The 16,462-nt window shown below is 29.4% G+C and overlaps 2 protein-coding genes across 2 annotated transcripts in view; one reads left to right on the forward strand and one right to left on the reverse strand.

Moving 5' to 3' along the window:
• LOC125063912 (calcium uniporter protein, mitochondrial) overlaps nucleotides 1-16,462 on the forward strand; it is a 146,451-nt gene that overhangs the window by 2,569 nt on the left and 127,420 nt on the right. The gene's annotated exons all lie outside the window — the stretch shown is intronic.
• The window catches only part of LOC125063880 (protein javelin), a 97,987-nt gene continuing 81,552 nt past the window's right edge, over nucleotides 28-16,462 (reverse strand). The window contains exons 2-3 of the mRNA XM_047670555.1: nucleotides 4,991-5,740; nucleotides 28-4,892 (exon numbers count right to left, since the gene is read on the reverse strand). Of these exons, the coding sequence (XP_047526511.1) occupies nucleotides 269-4,892; nucleotides 4,991-5,740 (5,374 nt within the window). The 3' untranslated portion in view covers nucleotides 28-268. The remainder of the gene's footprint in view (nucleotides 4,893-4,990; nucleotides 5,741-16,462) is intronic.

Here is a 16,462-nt window from a genome sequence, read left to right on the forward strand (position 1 = left end):
GTAAGGCCTTAAATTAAATGAAATTACTGAGACTTTCAATATCATTTAATACACAAAGATTGAGAGACCATCACCAGGACTACAGTTTTGTCCAATGTTAAATTTATCAGTAAGTGTTAAATAGTATCTGATTTATGACTAAAACTAATTAAGATAATTAGTTATTCTAAATACGTAAATAGTTGGCTAAATTTACAAGTAAATAAATTAATGCGTTCACAAATATGCACAGATCACGAGTCATACAAAGGAATTTTATTACATGTAACTATTTTAAAGACCTATTACTATTTAAACTATCGTAACACGTTTCTAAAACCTCGAATTCTTCGAATACCATTTCTCCAAACTTTTCGGTTGGGACTCTATTTTGCTCTTTATTTTCGTTAACATAGTAAAATTTTTTTTCGAAATTATCTTCATTTATTTGCTTATTACCTAGAGTCGAATTGTCAGCATCTATTGATTCCTGAATATTATTGGCTGAATTTAAGTCTTTTACCACCTTTTGATTTTCAATTTCATTCGTTAAATCAAACATTTTACTTTTTTTTAAATTACCTATTTGCCCATTTTCAATAGTACCATTTGTTTTTGATTTGATGTCCCCATCTTTTTGTTGGAATGGTGTGTTAACAATCCCTTTGCTATAACTTTCTAAGCGGCAAATTTTATTTTTTACAGAATTTTCATCATCGTATACTATAGGAGGGTCTTCTTTTGAATTCTGTTTCCTAAATTTGAATCTGGAACTTTTGGTTTCATCTGTACCAGTTAGTTCTAATCGACTGCTGCAACTATTCGATTTTACAAGCTTGAATTTAAAACCCGGAAATCCTTCCGCTCGTTTATTTTTCTCTAGATTCTGATTGTTTTCAAAATTTACATATTTATCAGTAGTTTGTTTTTCTGAAACCATTTGTTGATGTTTATCGGCCACAAGACAAGAACATCTCTCTCCTTTACATTTAGTTTGACATGAATAACAGTCTCGACTACAGTTTTTTTGCAAACTTTTTATTTCTTCCATTATAGCTTTAGTCATAGGACTAACGGTAGAACCTGTTTTGGAGTTCAAAACCTTTCCGCCATAGTAAGTAACAGAAGTTCCACATTCTCTTATTTTTTTAAGAATATCGGGACTAACATATTGACTTTCACAACAAAAATCTTGACTCGCTGAATCACAAAGGTATTCATCGCTGGAACTATATACATTATCTTTAAGAGTTTTTTGTGAATATGGACTAAGGCCGTCTGTCTCGTATTCGTTATTAGAACTTAAATCACCACTAGATACACCACTAGAAAGGCTAGCGTTGTCCCATTTCTTAATACCAAAGTTGGTATCAATTGTTAATTGCTTTATAATTTTTTTCTTTCCACTAACTTTGCTACTCTTCGTTTCCTCACTTAAATTTCTGTAGGATGTGGCTCGACGTGCAAGGCCAGAGTTATCTTCAAGTAGAGGAGGGTCATGACCCATTGGACTTTTCATTTTTAAAGTGTCTTCAAACAAATTTCGAACTTTTTTAACTGTATCCGGATTAGGGAGTTCTTCTTCTATAATTTCTTTATTTACCCTTATAGGATGATAAAAAAAATGTCTTCGAATTGCATTTTTAGATTTATCGACATGGGAAGTGTATTCATGTTTTTTTAACATTGTAGGGGGTATTTTACACGTTTCGGTATTTGTATTTTTTCTGGGGGCTGGTTCGACTTTTGTTCTTACAGGTTCAATAATTACTATATTATTATTAACAAGTAATTCTTGAAAACTGTAATCTTGAAGATATTGTAAAAGACCATCAAATTGAGCTTCTTTCCTATAGTTAGCTATCATACTGTTTTTAAACAATTCAGACTTCATAACTTTATATCTGACATGATCGAATTCATCGCATCCTTTTTCATAACCTTTTGCTTTAATGAGCGTTGCTTGTGTCTTTTGATTTTGATTATCTTCACTGCTTAATTCGACTATTTCAATTTCTGGCGTATCTCTCGTCATTTCTATTTCAGGTTTTTTAAGTATTTTATCAGGCGTAGGATTGTCATAGATAGTAGTTGTATTTTCCTTGAAAATTTTTTCTACTGGAGTCTCTTCTATTTCAGTGTCGCTTTTAACTTTTTCTGATTCATCTTTCCAAAGGTGTAGTTTTGTTTGGCTTATTTTCTTTATACTGTCAACAATTTTAACACTTTCCAAAGATTTAATAATACTACCAACTGAAACTTCTGGTGTGTGTATGTTACTAATATCCTCATTATTAAGTTTATTTTCTTCGACAATATGACTGTCATTAGAAATATCTGATATTTCTGTTTTTTCCAAAGAATCTTGTTTATTTGTATTTTCTGGAGATTTATCAATGAGTTTAGACCAGTAGTTTTTAACTGAATTAATTTTTTCTTGATATTCCATGTCTGTTTTTATTGCGTTATTAAGCTTTTCTTTTACATTATTTTCTATTTTAACGTCTTTATTTTCTTCTCTTGTCTCGCAATTTCTTTCAATTCTTTGACTATTAATTATGACTTTGTTTTGTTGTTTTTTACTTTTAGAATCAATAACTTGTAGTACTTGTGGCCGCGTCATGTTTTTTTCGGATTTAATGGTTGGCAAATTGGTTTTAGAATTCAGATTTTTATTATCGTTTATAATAAGTTTTAAAGGAGGCTTTTGAAATTGTTGTCGAGTAACTGAGGTATTATCATAAGTTACACAGTTTAATTTGGGAATAGTCTTTTTTACTACTTTTTTAAGTTTAATTGTTATAAAGGGATCTTTTGCTATGTTATCATTTATTTCTGTTTTATTTATGTTATTGGTCTTTGTCTTTTTATTTGATTCTATAGAATTTATTTCTGTTTCTAGTATACTAGAATCAACTTTTGGCTTTAAGTTTGATACTACCTCTTCGTTTAAAATAATTGTTTGTTCTTTGGTCTCGGATTCTTTGTGTGATAGAGGCGGATCAATGACAATTGTCTGGTGACCGCTAAGTGGTACAATAGCAATTTTCGATTCAGCTGATGTTTTGAAAGATTGTACTCGTGAAAGTAGCGAATGATTTTTTATTTGCTCACTAAATGACAATTTAGAAACAGATGATTCTGATTTATTTATAACAGTCCTTTCTACAGTGCTTGGACTAGGTAGACGAAAATTGTCATCATCCGTAGGGTTACGTTGTCGAAGGGAATAGTGTTTTTTTATTCCGGTTTTTATTTTTCTTCCTTGTATTGATTTGTTTATATTATCGTTTGACAAAGATTTTAATATTTTTACTTCTGGTTTATGTATAACATTAGAAGCAAGCCTTAGGCTTTCAGATTTAGTAATCAATTTATTGTTTCTAATGGTTCCTTCTATTTCATTAATTTCTCTTTCGTTTTGATGATGATCCAATTGATAATAATGTATAGAGTTAGAGTCATCTGCATTAGAGCTATCTATAGTTATTATAGACTTCAAGTCGTCTTCGAGTTTTGAAAAATTTTGAATTATTTGTGGTTCTGGTTCTTCTGGTAGATAGTCACCAGAATTTACTTTAATATTCTTATTGTTACCATAAGAAATGTTTACTTTGTTTAGATGGCCGTAATTTTCGTTAGTTTTTTTGGATAATATTTCACGAAAATGAGTTTGTGCTACTTCATACGTGTTTTCACAAATAATGTCCTCTGGATCTTCTTCCCTTAGTCGAGCATCAATTCTTTCAGATTTTCTCAAACATTTACTTATATTTATATCAGGTAAAGAATAGTATTGATTTTCTATAAGAGTCGTTACAAAAGGTTCAGTTGTTATATTCCTTGAAGATGTACAGTAATCTTCTCTTTCATAATCGTTACATCCAATGAAAGTATTACTTACATAAAATTCATTAGATGGTGTCTTCGTTACCGTGTCTTGGCTAAATTCGTTATTTTTATTTGAATCCTTTTTTATATCAGCGAATGTTGTTTTTTTCTGAACAGACGTGTAAATTGGATCAGTTTCGTAAGTTTGAATCTCAGAATTAATAGTTTTTGAATTCAGTGAAATATTTTCCTGAAAATGTGAATCACAATATTCATCAATTTTTTCAGCAAGAGAATTGGCTAAGTATTCTAATTTATGAGATTTATCAGTAGATGAAGCAATAGAAATAGATATGTATGATGTTATGCTATCAGTTGGACTAGATATAGTACCATCATTCTCAGATATAACTGATCGATTATCACTATCTTTGCTTTGCTCTTTCTCTTCTCTACTGATCAAATTTTCACTAACGGTTTCTTTTCCGCTTTGTTTACTTTTTAATGATATTTCGTCGTAGGCATCTGGTTCTTCTTCAAAATTAGTTGAGACTTCTTTAGTGATATTTAGTTCACCAAGTGTGTCAGAGCCGCAACTATTATTTAAAGATTTTGGCGTTTTAGGTCGATCTTCAACTTCGTTATCACTATCGTGATCATCAGTAGTTATGTATAGTTCTTTGCTATGATTTTGTGAAGCAATGGATCTTTCTGTTTCTGGTGAACTGTTATAATTTTTTAAGTGTGCTTCAAAATTGTAATGCTTCCTTACGTAGTTAGAATCTAAACTATCTATTTCACTCGGGTTTCGCGAGTGACCGATGCTGTCTTCAGAAAGATTTGTTTGCTTGGTATCTTCGTTTAAGTTTGGCCAACTTCCGCAAACGGACCTTGACTGATGACTTTCGTTTCGTGATATGGTGTCTTCTTTTTCTGATCTATATTCTTCGTTATCTTGTTGATTTAAAGATTCTTCTTCTGGTTTTGATCTATTTATATCAGCAAAACAAGAGACGGTACTATCAATATAAATTCCTTCTAACACTTCCTCTTTTGTTTGGTATTTAGTACGTCCAGTTAATCTGCAATAACAAAAAAATACAATTTACAATGGGTTTTTATTTAATTTATTTTTCGAAAAGGAAAAATATAAATATTAATAAATTATAATGAGTTTTACCTGTCTCTAAAACAAGGCTTGTCAAATAATCGAGCACGTGGTATGAGTTGTGACCTCTTGCTTTTGGGGTGGTTTTGAAGCTGAAGATCTGTAAAAGTCTCTTCTCTTATTACTGCCAAGCTTCGGCTTCGACGTAAATTAGATCCTTCTATTTCTTTATGCTTGCATAGTCGCCCGTAACTACCACTAAACTCTGTGTCTGAATTTGGAAAACGTTTTTGTAGAAATTCCTCGGCAGCTTTCGACCGCGTTAAATGTTGATAAAATTCGTCTTGAGGGAGTTGCACAGGAATTTTATAATATTCAGCGAGCTTACTTTGATATTTTTCTTGTTTTTTATTTTTATTTTCGGAATCTTTGATTTTAGACGATTTCTTTTTTTTAAGGCGATCGTCCTGATTCTTTTTTGATTCTAGAGAGTTACGTGGCTTGTCAAATTCAAGAGTTTCTGAAGGATTTTCAAAATATTGTATATCAGCGACGGTGTTTGCCGCGGGCTTATGTTCGTCCTGACCCGATTTCCTTTCGACAAGTTCTCGGAGGCGGCTTCTTGTGGAACTTGTGTTGGACGTGACGCTCTCTGGCCGTTTAATTGGATATTCTAGATTAGAAGATGAACGTCTAAACAGGCTAGTCTTGATCGACCCGAAGTCGCCTTCGTCTTGACAAGAAGCCGCTGAGAAATTTTGAGTCCTTATACGGTCAACGTGATTCTGACTAGAATACGACGCGACCGAGTCCACCGAGTGCCTGAAACAAAAATATTTCCAGATCAATTTAAGTTCACTCGAAGATCAAGGTGGTGTAAAACAATATTACAAATGAAAATAAATAAATTAACGGTTAATTGTATCGGTTAAGAAAATCATATTTATTGGGTTATATAAATACATATCGAACTCTATATTTAAAGGGTTATTTTATCAATGTGTGACAATTTTGGCAAGTGGCCAGTAGACAGTGGACAACGTTAACATTACACAGCTTTACTCTCACGAAAAAAATCTAAATATAACTACATGACGTTCGAAAATAATTAGTGAATTCAGTTAGTATCTGTAGACAGATTTAGATTATTCGGATATCTGTTTTTTTTATTAATTCTGTATAATTTCTTGGTAAACTTAAATGTGATTTTTTTTTGGTATTATAAAGTTTTCTAATCTAAGTTACAAAAACAATAATATCATTAATTTTACAGTAATGGTATACATATTTATGTACATATATATTATATTATATACATTGGTATTATAAAGCATTATTTCTAATTAAATAATTAAAAAATGTAAATTCTATTTGCAAGACATATATAGCAAATTTGCGAATGCATTTTAAAGTACAGTGCTTTAAACATTTGAACCATTGCCAAGAGCGTCGCGATGTCCTAATGATTGTATGCCTACTGATGGCGCTCAGACTGAAGTATGTGCTATATTAATTAGGCTCATCGTTATCAGTTTTCATATTAAGATCTATTACCAACACTTATAAAGATCAAGCAGTCTAATGAGCTCGACGTTATTTTCGAGTACATAATATTAAATTGGCAAATACTTATTTTTTTCAATGTAATAAAATTTTCTGAATTTGTTAAAAATTTCTTTTTTTAAATATTCTCTCTCATCGAGATGTTTACATTATATTGGTGCGTTTTCAATTTGACGGAAAACAAACGAAATATGGTAATTGGTCATATTTCTGTAGTTAGGTACCTACTGCATATCTATTTGTCGTTTTTTATAACATAATATACTAATTGTATCTATATGTGTTCGTAATGAAGGCTAAAACATACTAAAAAATACCACGTATAATGTACACCTACTTATATACTAATTTTGATGTCGTTATTTTTCAAGGAATAGCGGCAGGTCCTAAATGTTAGATAAATAAAATTAACGTAATTCTATATAAAATGGGACGTAGTGATTGTTGTTGTCGTTGTGGTCAAAATCTCGTTATATTTAACAAAATAAACGTATAAGAAAGATTTTCTAAAAAGTAGTGTGTGGTATATGTATCTTGCATGCATATTATTTTATGTATCTTGCATGGAAACATAAAAGGTACAAAGCGTGTAACGTTTCCAGCTAATGTTCGCCAACCTAAAATGTTGGGTGAAAGTGTTTTGAAAGGAAAATTGCAGCGGCAGACATCTATATTATTCAAGGGTTAAGAACGATGTTGATTCGCTTCTTCCTACTGTAAAAATGTCTGTTATAAATATTCATGACGCTGAGGCCGCCAACTCTTGACGAGTTGTGGAACAACATTTGGATCTTTTTCGCTTAAAAAAAGCCCCTAATTAAGTTAAGAGACGATTATTTATGACAATTTCAAGGTCTTTGTTTATTCATATTACATTAAACGACGTTTAATAATTTTCTTAAATAAAATCAGATAACATTATTTTGTGGTAATTTTTGACTTCTTATTTCAGCTATTTATTTGAAGTTTTTTTTGTAACTGCTGATAATATGAAATTTAATTAAAAAAACTTATTTTAAAAATATGAAATTATGTTTAATATACTTAAGAGAGAAAATAAGGCATTTAGGTCACATTTTTAGGGTTAATTTTCTAAGCAATTTTATGTGGAATTTCGTCAGAAGGAGCATCAGAAGTTCTTTAAATATGCATAAATCATCAAAATGTACGCCTATATACGCGTACTTGCGTTCATTCATCCCCGCTTCATTTCAGATAAATTTTGAATTAATTGGATTACATTGGTAATTCAAATAACTAATTAGATGAATTCTGACAAATATCTTATGTAGGTGATAATCGTAAGATAACGCGTTGGTTTATTTTATTTATTATTTGTTTACAAACTTCGCCTGCTAATTGGTTCGCAACAAAAATGAATGTGGTTTTATACACTTATTAAAAGTGTATGAAATCATATTCAAAATATCATATGCTATGCACAAGATATCAGTAAAAACCAAACCGAATTTGTTTACCTCTAAAGTGTCCAATCAGAAATAAAAATGTAATGGTTTTTTTTTTAATAAGGTTACCCACAAAAATTATTAGATCTTTGTGTACAATATTTTTCGAATTCATTTACAAATATTTGTTCCCTTTTACTGTATTCATTAATTATAATAAAGTCTACTAGACTTTAATAAAATTAAATAAAGTTATATTAAAGTCTAGTAGACTTTAGTAAATTAAATATAATTAATGAACACGAAACGTAAATTAGATAAATTATGTTGATTCAAAGATTTTTGTCTATGACAATTAGTATTCGTCAAGTTCATAAATGAGTAACCGCTTAATTAGTGTGATTAATTACTTAATTAATTGTATTGAGAATCAGTGCATCTACATAAAATGAAAAATATATAGGTATATATCATATCACATAACATACACAACATATAAGCTTATAATTATTATAATAAGTTTTGCAATGCTCGATATAAATCGAGATGTCCTAATTCAATTTTACATTTAAAGAAAGCAATTTTACATTTTCCAAAATATATATGAAGATAGAATTTATTTTATACATTGACAAACTTGGTGTTTGTTTAGAATGCTTTCACACTTCAATATGAACAAAGTACTATAGGAACTTTATTGTCCTTTCGCAGCTTTCCAGGCTGACAATTACAAAAAAAAAAGTCGGTGATAAGACCAAAACTCGAGCCGATTCGGTATTTAGTTGAGTTTTATTTTTTTAAAAACGTTACAGACGCGACTATAGTATAATTTTATTTTAAAAAGGGTTTTAATAGTACTCAATAAGTTAGATTATAAATTTTATTTTGTTAGTATTTATATAGATTACTTTTTTTAAGAGAATGGAATTTTTGTGACAATTTATCTATTGATATTGATGAATTGAAGTATTACGCGTATCAGTATGCTATGTTACAGGTGATTACTAACGTTATCGAAAATATGTAATCTCTTAAACTTATTTACTCATACTGACTGTATTTATAGATACATGAAATATTTATTGATTAGTTTAAAGTTACAAAATAATAAACAATGACAACGGAATATGCATTTTTCGGAAATGCATATTCGTTGACACACTTTAAACCAGTTTAGCAATATGTACTTCCATTGTGCTAAAATAATTTATATCATATTTCTGACACGTTCAACGCTCTTAAAATCATGATTATGTTTATTCCAAAGAAGTTTGATAAACAGCTAAACGACCAAAATAATTTTAACAAAAGCGTTACAAACTATGTTCAAATAACTAAATGATAGTGTGGTAAAAAAAAAACGATTAACTTATTAATATGGTTTTGAGCTTAATTATGAGTAATTAGGTAAAAAATGAGTAGTTCCCAATTAAATCATTTATGAGAATATGACGTAAGCACTTTTGTTATATCAGTTGAGAATAAGTAAAGAAGTATATTTTTTTAGAAATACGACAGTGACGAAAAAGAATAGAAAGATAGTAAGAACAAAACGGGACAGAGTATCTCATACGACCTCATTAAACTATAATTAAGCTTGAAAGGTCTCTGTCAAGGCTACAAAGGAATAAAAGATTGTATAAACTTCTCCACTTAACAATTCTATTGCAAACCATTTTTTCACAACTACTGTTACTCGGTAATAAACTGCAAAAACTGGAATTGTTAGTGCAAACGGCAGCAAGATTTTTTTTGTAAAAAATATCAATGACCGGTTCAATGGTTTCATGGCAACCGAACATAGTTGACAGTTATTTTACATTTACAAGATATGCTAAAATGTATTTTATAATTAAAACTAAATTTAAATCAAAATAAGATGAACGAGTTTTAGTTATATATTTTAGGTATGGAATTAAATGTTTGTAAGATATAATTTCATGGTCCCTCAGCATTATCATGATGCGTCTGCAAATTTAATTAAAATAGAATTTGTGTTTTAAGATAGAAAAGACATTTCGTTAAAATTATAATTGAATAAGATTTCTGTTTGAAGCTTTTCAAGAAAATGTTCTTATTTTACGACATAAATGTCGGTTGGATTAAATATTGCAAATTATAACTTTAAATGTAACTGACAAATTCTAAATTATTCTAGACTCTTCATTTATAACGTATGAATTGTATGGTGATTCGTTGAATACTAGTTTGAACGTACTTATCTCTCAAACAACCATTTGGATTTGAAAAATACTTTTTTATACGTTACATTTGATAGTCCAATTCTTGAAAAAGATTAGAAGACTTGAAGAGGTTATATTGAACATTATATAAGCTATTGAACATCACGACTCGACTCATAGGCTCAGGAATGTTTAACATGGGTTGTAAAGGTATGATTATAACGCCCAAATTAACTTATTCATTAACAAAAGAAATCAGATCTTATTACGTTGTAAAGGGAAATTTATCTTAGAAAATATCTTGATTACCTGAGAATATTGAATTGAGTAAATTTTATTCTAAGTTGTGAATAATATGATAAAAATTGGTTGATTTAGAAAAATGAGCCAATTTTGAATATAAATTATACATAATAATACAACCAATACCAATAGATTAAGGAGTTATACAAGACAATTCAGTTTGAAAAAAATAACTAAAAAATATCTCGGAAATGAACCAGTTACCACTGAACTGGTATCGCTGTCATTGGTAATTTGCGTTATATTCGTATTTTTAGATCATTGACAATTACGATTAAAACGTTTAAGTGGTATGGATGGTGAGTGGATTGGATACTATTCATTCATTATGCTTATGTTTCAAATATCATCATAATTTATTTTTGTGCACAAAAACATAACTAGTAAGTTTATTTTAATAAAGGAATGCTGGCTGAATTTCTAAGCTTTAATTAAATATATATACAACAGATGAATTGTAACGTATGTTTATTTGATATATTTATAGCACTGTTACAAGATAATGAAAAAAAGTATTCGAATTTATTCAGAGCATAACACTTTAAGGAGCGTAATGTTTGTATTTTAAATATTTATTTATTTGGTTTTGTCTAATTTTATTTTATGTTTTTGGTACAAGATTCTAAAGGTCTTTCGTCTGTCAATGTCAATGGTGCTGACGAACCATTACGATTCTTATTATTTTATTTAATATTTAATGTTGTTATAAGATTTTTCACCTCAGCTCTAACACCGCCCGCTGGCTTAGCACAGAGAAGGTTAAAAGATTCATTTCAGCTGTACGTTGTCACAGTTTTATATTTAGAGATGTAAAGATAGTTTCGTGTGTTTCGTCTTATTTTTGGTGCGGACGAATAAAAGTCGTTGTGGTACAATGTTAATGTTAAATATTGCTTAAAATGTGTTTCCCTTTAGATCAGGTTAAGTTTCGTTTTAAATACACTATCATCTGAAATTCAGCATATTATTCTTCCTAGTATTTTTAAAATTTTATTCATTTTAATTTTTTATTCTAGTGATAATTGTTATACGGATAAGATACATTAGAAAATTTAAATAATTACTAACATATAAATAAAATATTTTGTAACATTAATTCTTGAATATTTCATATCAATTAAATGATATAAAATATTGTGTAACAGTGGTGATAAATAAATAAAAAAGTCGTTCATACCTAATTGGTTTACATCTCTGAGAATTGTATAACAAAACTAGATTAATGCAAGTTATCACTTTTTTCTCAGTATCCTAGTGACCGCTTTTCTTCCGGCCGTGACACTCTACTTGCTATCAGTGTTCACGCTGCATTACATTCAATTATGATCGTGTGTCTAACGGTCAAATTATTTTTTCAAACGTGTAATTAAACAATTAAAGGTTATTTTCAACATCAAGATTAATGAATAAAATTTTTATTTTAAAATACCTATATAATTGCCCAAAATTATATTGCTTTTTTTTAAATTATGTAAAATGTACGAAATGTTACTGCTCATTACGTGACGAAAAGAGACTGAAAATTCGAAATTTTCGTATACATTATCACTCATAATATTGAACAAGCACTTTGCCCGCTATCGGGCGAATGTAACGTGAAAATAATTTCCTTTTTTTTGTGGATAATGAATTGTTTTTTAACATGTATGGTTTATTTTAATTTACCATACGATTAAATAAGCTTTATTGGATTATGTTTATTTGCAGCAACGCGATTTTCATTTGTTCCTTTCCAAAACGAAAAAAATCGAACGAGCTGTAGGTACATATAGAGGCACTATATTCCAAATAAAATTTGAATATACTACCTTCTGACTGTATATGAAAAAAAAATATATTTTTATTACATTTTTTATACGTGCGTTAAGTTTTAGATATTAAATATTTTTCCTAAAATATTGTTGAAAATGGTTTACAAGGTAAATTTAAACTTATACGTTATCGTTTAGATTTTAGAACTTCTTTAATAGTTTCTTGTAACATGTGTTGCTAACGTACATTTATTTTTATATCTTGCTATATATACATTTTATATAGCAAGATATAAAAAGTCTGCAATTTTGTTTACAAAGCTATTTAATAGATAAATTGAAATACTTTTTCAGTTTATTTTATTTTATTCATTTAAATCACCATTTAATTGTATGTTTGTTAACTTCACATATCATCAATACGAAGGTACTAAGAGAATATTACATGTAATGTCTCCTTAAATTTTCTTATGTAATAATTACTGCAAGATATTTTTTTAAGAATGTAATATGAACTGCGCTTACATTAGTACAAGTGTATTAAACAGTTATCGCATTTATCAGTGTGGTTGTATGTGTAACCGAAAAACCCAACAGTTGGACCAATTTCAATTTGTTTTTTGTGTATATTTGACACTAGACGTTTTAAATTGGAGCCAATGTGTCGTGTTGCAATCGGAAGTAAATAACATTTTTATTGCACCCGGTTGAAGTCAGGAATGGCAGCTAGTATTATTGTAAATCTTTTGATGCAACTGCTGTTTATAAATGTCAAACATCTCACCAACATTGAAAACTGTCAGAGTTTCGTTATAGTTCTCCTGACTATGCTTTAGATTGTATAGATCGAACTTGTCGATTAGTTCGTAAGTTGAGTTAACAGAGAGAATCAGATGGATCGTTTAAATTGTAGTATTTCATCTATCTATCTTATTCTTAAATAGAAATATATGTTTGTTCTTGAATATAAACGTTTTATGTGGATTCTTATTCTAACCGTGCGAAGCTGGGACAGGTTGGTAGTATGGAATAAAATAAGACCACATCTACAACAAAGTACTTCATTATTACATTTCAACTATGTTTTATTGCAATCGTATTGTTGATTTCCTTTTTGCCAACCAGAAACTATATAACAAAACATTTTCATCCTTGACTTTGAACGAAATATTGTACTAAAATCTATATTGTCAGTTTAAATCTTTCCCCTGAATCCAATAGCGGCTTATCTAAATCGGGTTGCACAAAATTAGTTGTGGTATTGATCGATCTAGACAGGCGGTTTCACTACTGAGCCACTTTATCTAGATTCTAGATAAATACAACGTTGAGTTTAGTTCTGATATATCCTTCAATTCTACAAAGTTTCACGTCTTTTATTCCATTTCGACACTGTAACTTTCTTTTATGAGAACAAATAAATGTTTTCCATGGTTCAGTTCATTATTGAGTCTAGTTTATTGCATTGTTTAATTTCAAAATGTATATTGTAAATATTTGTTTGTATTTTGATTAGTTCATAAAATGTTTTAGCTAATTATAGCAGAAGCTAATTGTGCAGAAGACGGGCCTTGTGATTATATCAAATGAATTTCAACCGAAGATCGCGGGTTCAAGCGGGTTCCGAGCAAGAATCACTGAATTTTCAATTATTTAATGTGTATATACATATAATTAATTAATCTCGTGCTTGGCGGTGAAAGAAAACATCGTGATAAATCTGCATAAGTTGCATGAAAATCTATCACGTGTGTCCACCAACCCGCAATGGAGCAGCACGGTGGCTTCTTCTCAAAAAAGAGACGCCTTAGCCCAGCTTTTAGATTTTTACAGACTGTTGCATTACATTCCATATATTCCAGTGCATACTATTAGAAATGCTCGATAAAGTTGTACGTTTTTATTAGGAACGGCATAAAATACTAGTTATTTAGATTTAGTTAGCGCAAACGTCATTCATTCTATACACGTGAACCGTGTTTACAGGTCATCATGCTATTTTATATGCGAAAGCGAAAGACGAATGGAAAACATCTCGAACATCAGAAGACACGGCAAAAACGATTAAAGCTAATTTATCGCCGTTCGCAAAATAAACTGTAATTTTATTATAGAGAATGATTGAGCGATAGACTGCTCGATAAAAATGTATATTATTCTAAAGGTATTGTTGCTTCATAACTATGAAATATTATTGCAGATTATTTTTAACAAAGTGTGACCGAACTGAGAAGAACCGGAGAAATAATATAGCTGGACTTTTTTTCAGCAATTGTTTATTTCTAGCAATACCGTACATGATGCCTCATACGAAAATTCCAAAAGCCTCTAATTATCATTTTCTGCATTTGTATTAAGAATAATGAGATCAGAACTAAAAAAGCTTTTGAAATATTTATATTTTTTTAATACGAGGTAAAAACTCAGAAACAAAGTATACGTTTCTTACGATTGGGGATGGAAACTATATTTTTTATAAATTTCGTGCCTATGCAACAAATCAATTATATAATTTACGAATATTACTAGAAAGCATATAAGCATACGACACCTAAATAATTCTACATTTTGTAAAGACTTCGTTAGACATCGTTAATTTCTTAGCACAAAACGAATTATTGTTCAAAGTACTTTCTCAACACAATAACTGTATACTATACTGGTAAGGTTGACAAGTTGATAGTTATCTCATATAATGAAGAAAGATTTAAAGTCTATTCCTGTTCGCTGATCAACTTTGCGTCACTGGATTTACATGTGCCACAGTTCATTAAGACTGCATTTGACTTAACAACTTGTTTGCTTCGCGATAATTTTTCTCGCCGAGTAAGAGATTACGATTGAATACAAATTATGGCTCGTGAACAACTCTTAACTATTACTTGTATAACAACACAAGTTTTTTTAATTCTTGATGTGAGAAGACATTTTTCTTTGACCCTTACCCGAATAGCCAATTTTTAATATACTTTATTTATTATACTTGTTGCGTACAATTATGATACAACTCGATAGTATGAAAAGATACAATTACAGATTTTCGAAATCCCAATGAATTTATGAAACATAATATATACGTTACCCTTCTACAACGAAATTGATATTTTATTTGAACACGTCCTTGTATTTCAATAAATAAATGTTGTCACCAACACTCATTTCCAGATAGCGCATTGCTCAAATCAGAACTGTGGAGTAATCAATATATGAACAATAAACTGTTTTCATTGAATTATTGAATTCAATTTTATATAATTCAAGGAAATCCCAGTTCATTGTGCGAATTGTTAAAGATGTTAGAATTAAAATAATACATAAAAAGATCGTGTTTGTCTGTATAAATATAAATACTATCGATTATTATATAGTTTTTTTTTTAAATTTAATTGTTAGTGACTCACATAATGTTTTAATAATATTAAACTAGGAATATAGTTACCTTCACCTCCTTTTAGTATGTTATTGAGAACGGCTTTATTAATAACGTGTTTAAGGCTTTAACGAGAACATTTCTACTGGAATCGAACTCAGTGTCGCACTAATATTGACTCGGCTGTTAACTGTTCTAATTGGACTTCAATCAATTCCGACCTCGATCGAGCGCAGGTGCTAACATTGAGTGTTAAATCGATGTTTTAAAATTGTCATTACGTTTTTTTTACTAATCTTTTTAATACATACTCATAAATATAATGCCTGCTGGTATTACAAATGAATGATCATCTATGATGAATAGAGTAGTTGTTAAGTTTATGTTGTTAAAGCAAGACACCACAATGTTTTGAAATTGGATTAAACTCATTGAAAATGAACATTGGTCAATATTGTTTTTGTTAATTTCGACCTGTTTATTATTAGATTAAATTGAATTTCCAAAGTAATCTTCAAGATGATATTTTAGTAACGTTAAATTTTTGTACAAGGAAATGTTAGTATTTAAATGTAAATTTAAGTTTTATAAATAAAAAATAATTTAAAGCTTGGTAACATCAATATAATCAAAATAAAATAATGAAAAACAGTGATACATACTTTAAAAGTCAGCTAAAATACCTATCGCAAGAAACGTGAAAGTGTTAATTAAAATCTCCGTGTCGGAGAAATGTAAAGATCGCGAACATTCGATTTACTTACATAGGCAGGTACTGAATATCTTTTTGATATTACCGCTCTTCTTTCGTCTTTTAATTGGCACGATACATAAGAATAGTTTCCTTTCATTTATTCGTATTTTTAATTCGATACATGACATAAATAAAATAGTTAATTTAATTTTTCGTGTTTTAAAGTAACTGAGTTTTAATGAATAAATTATAAAACTTAGCACTCATTGAATGC

Source organism: Vanessa atalanta, chromosome 5, assembly GCF_905147765.1.
Source record: "Vanessa atalanta chromosome 5, ilVanAtal1.2, whole genome shotgun sequence".
NCBI lineage: Eukaryota > Metazoa > Arthropoda > Insecta > Lepidoptera > Nymphalidae > Vanessa > Vanessa atalanta.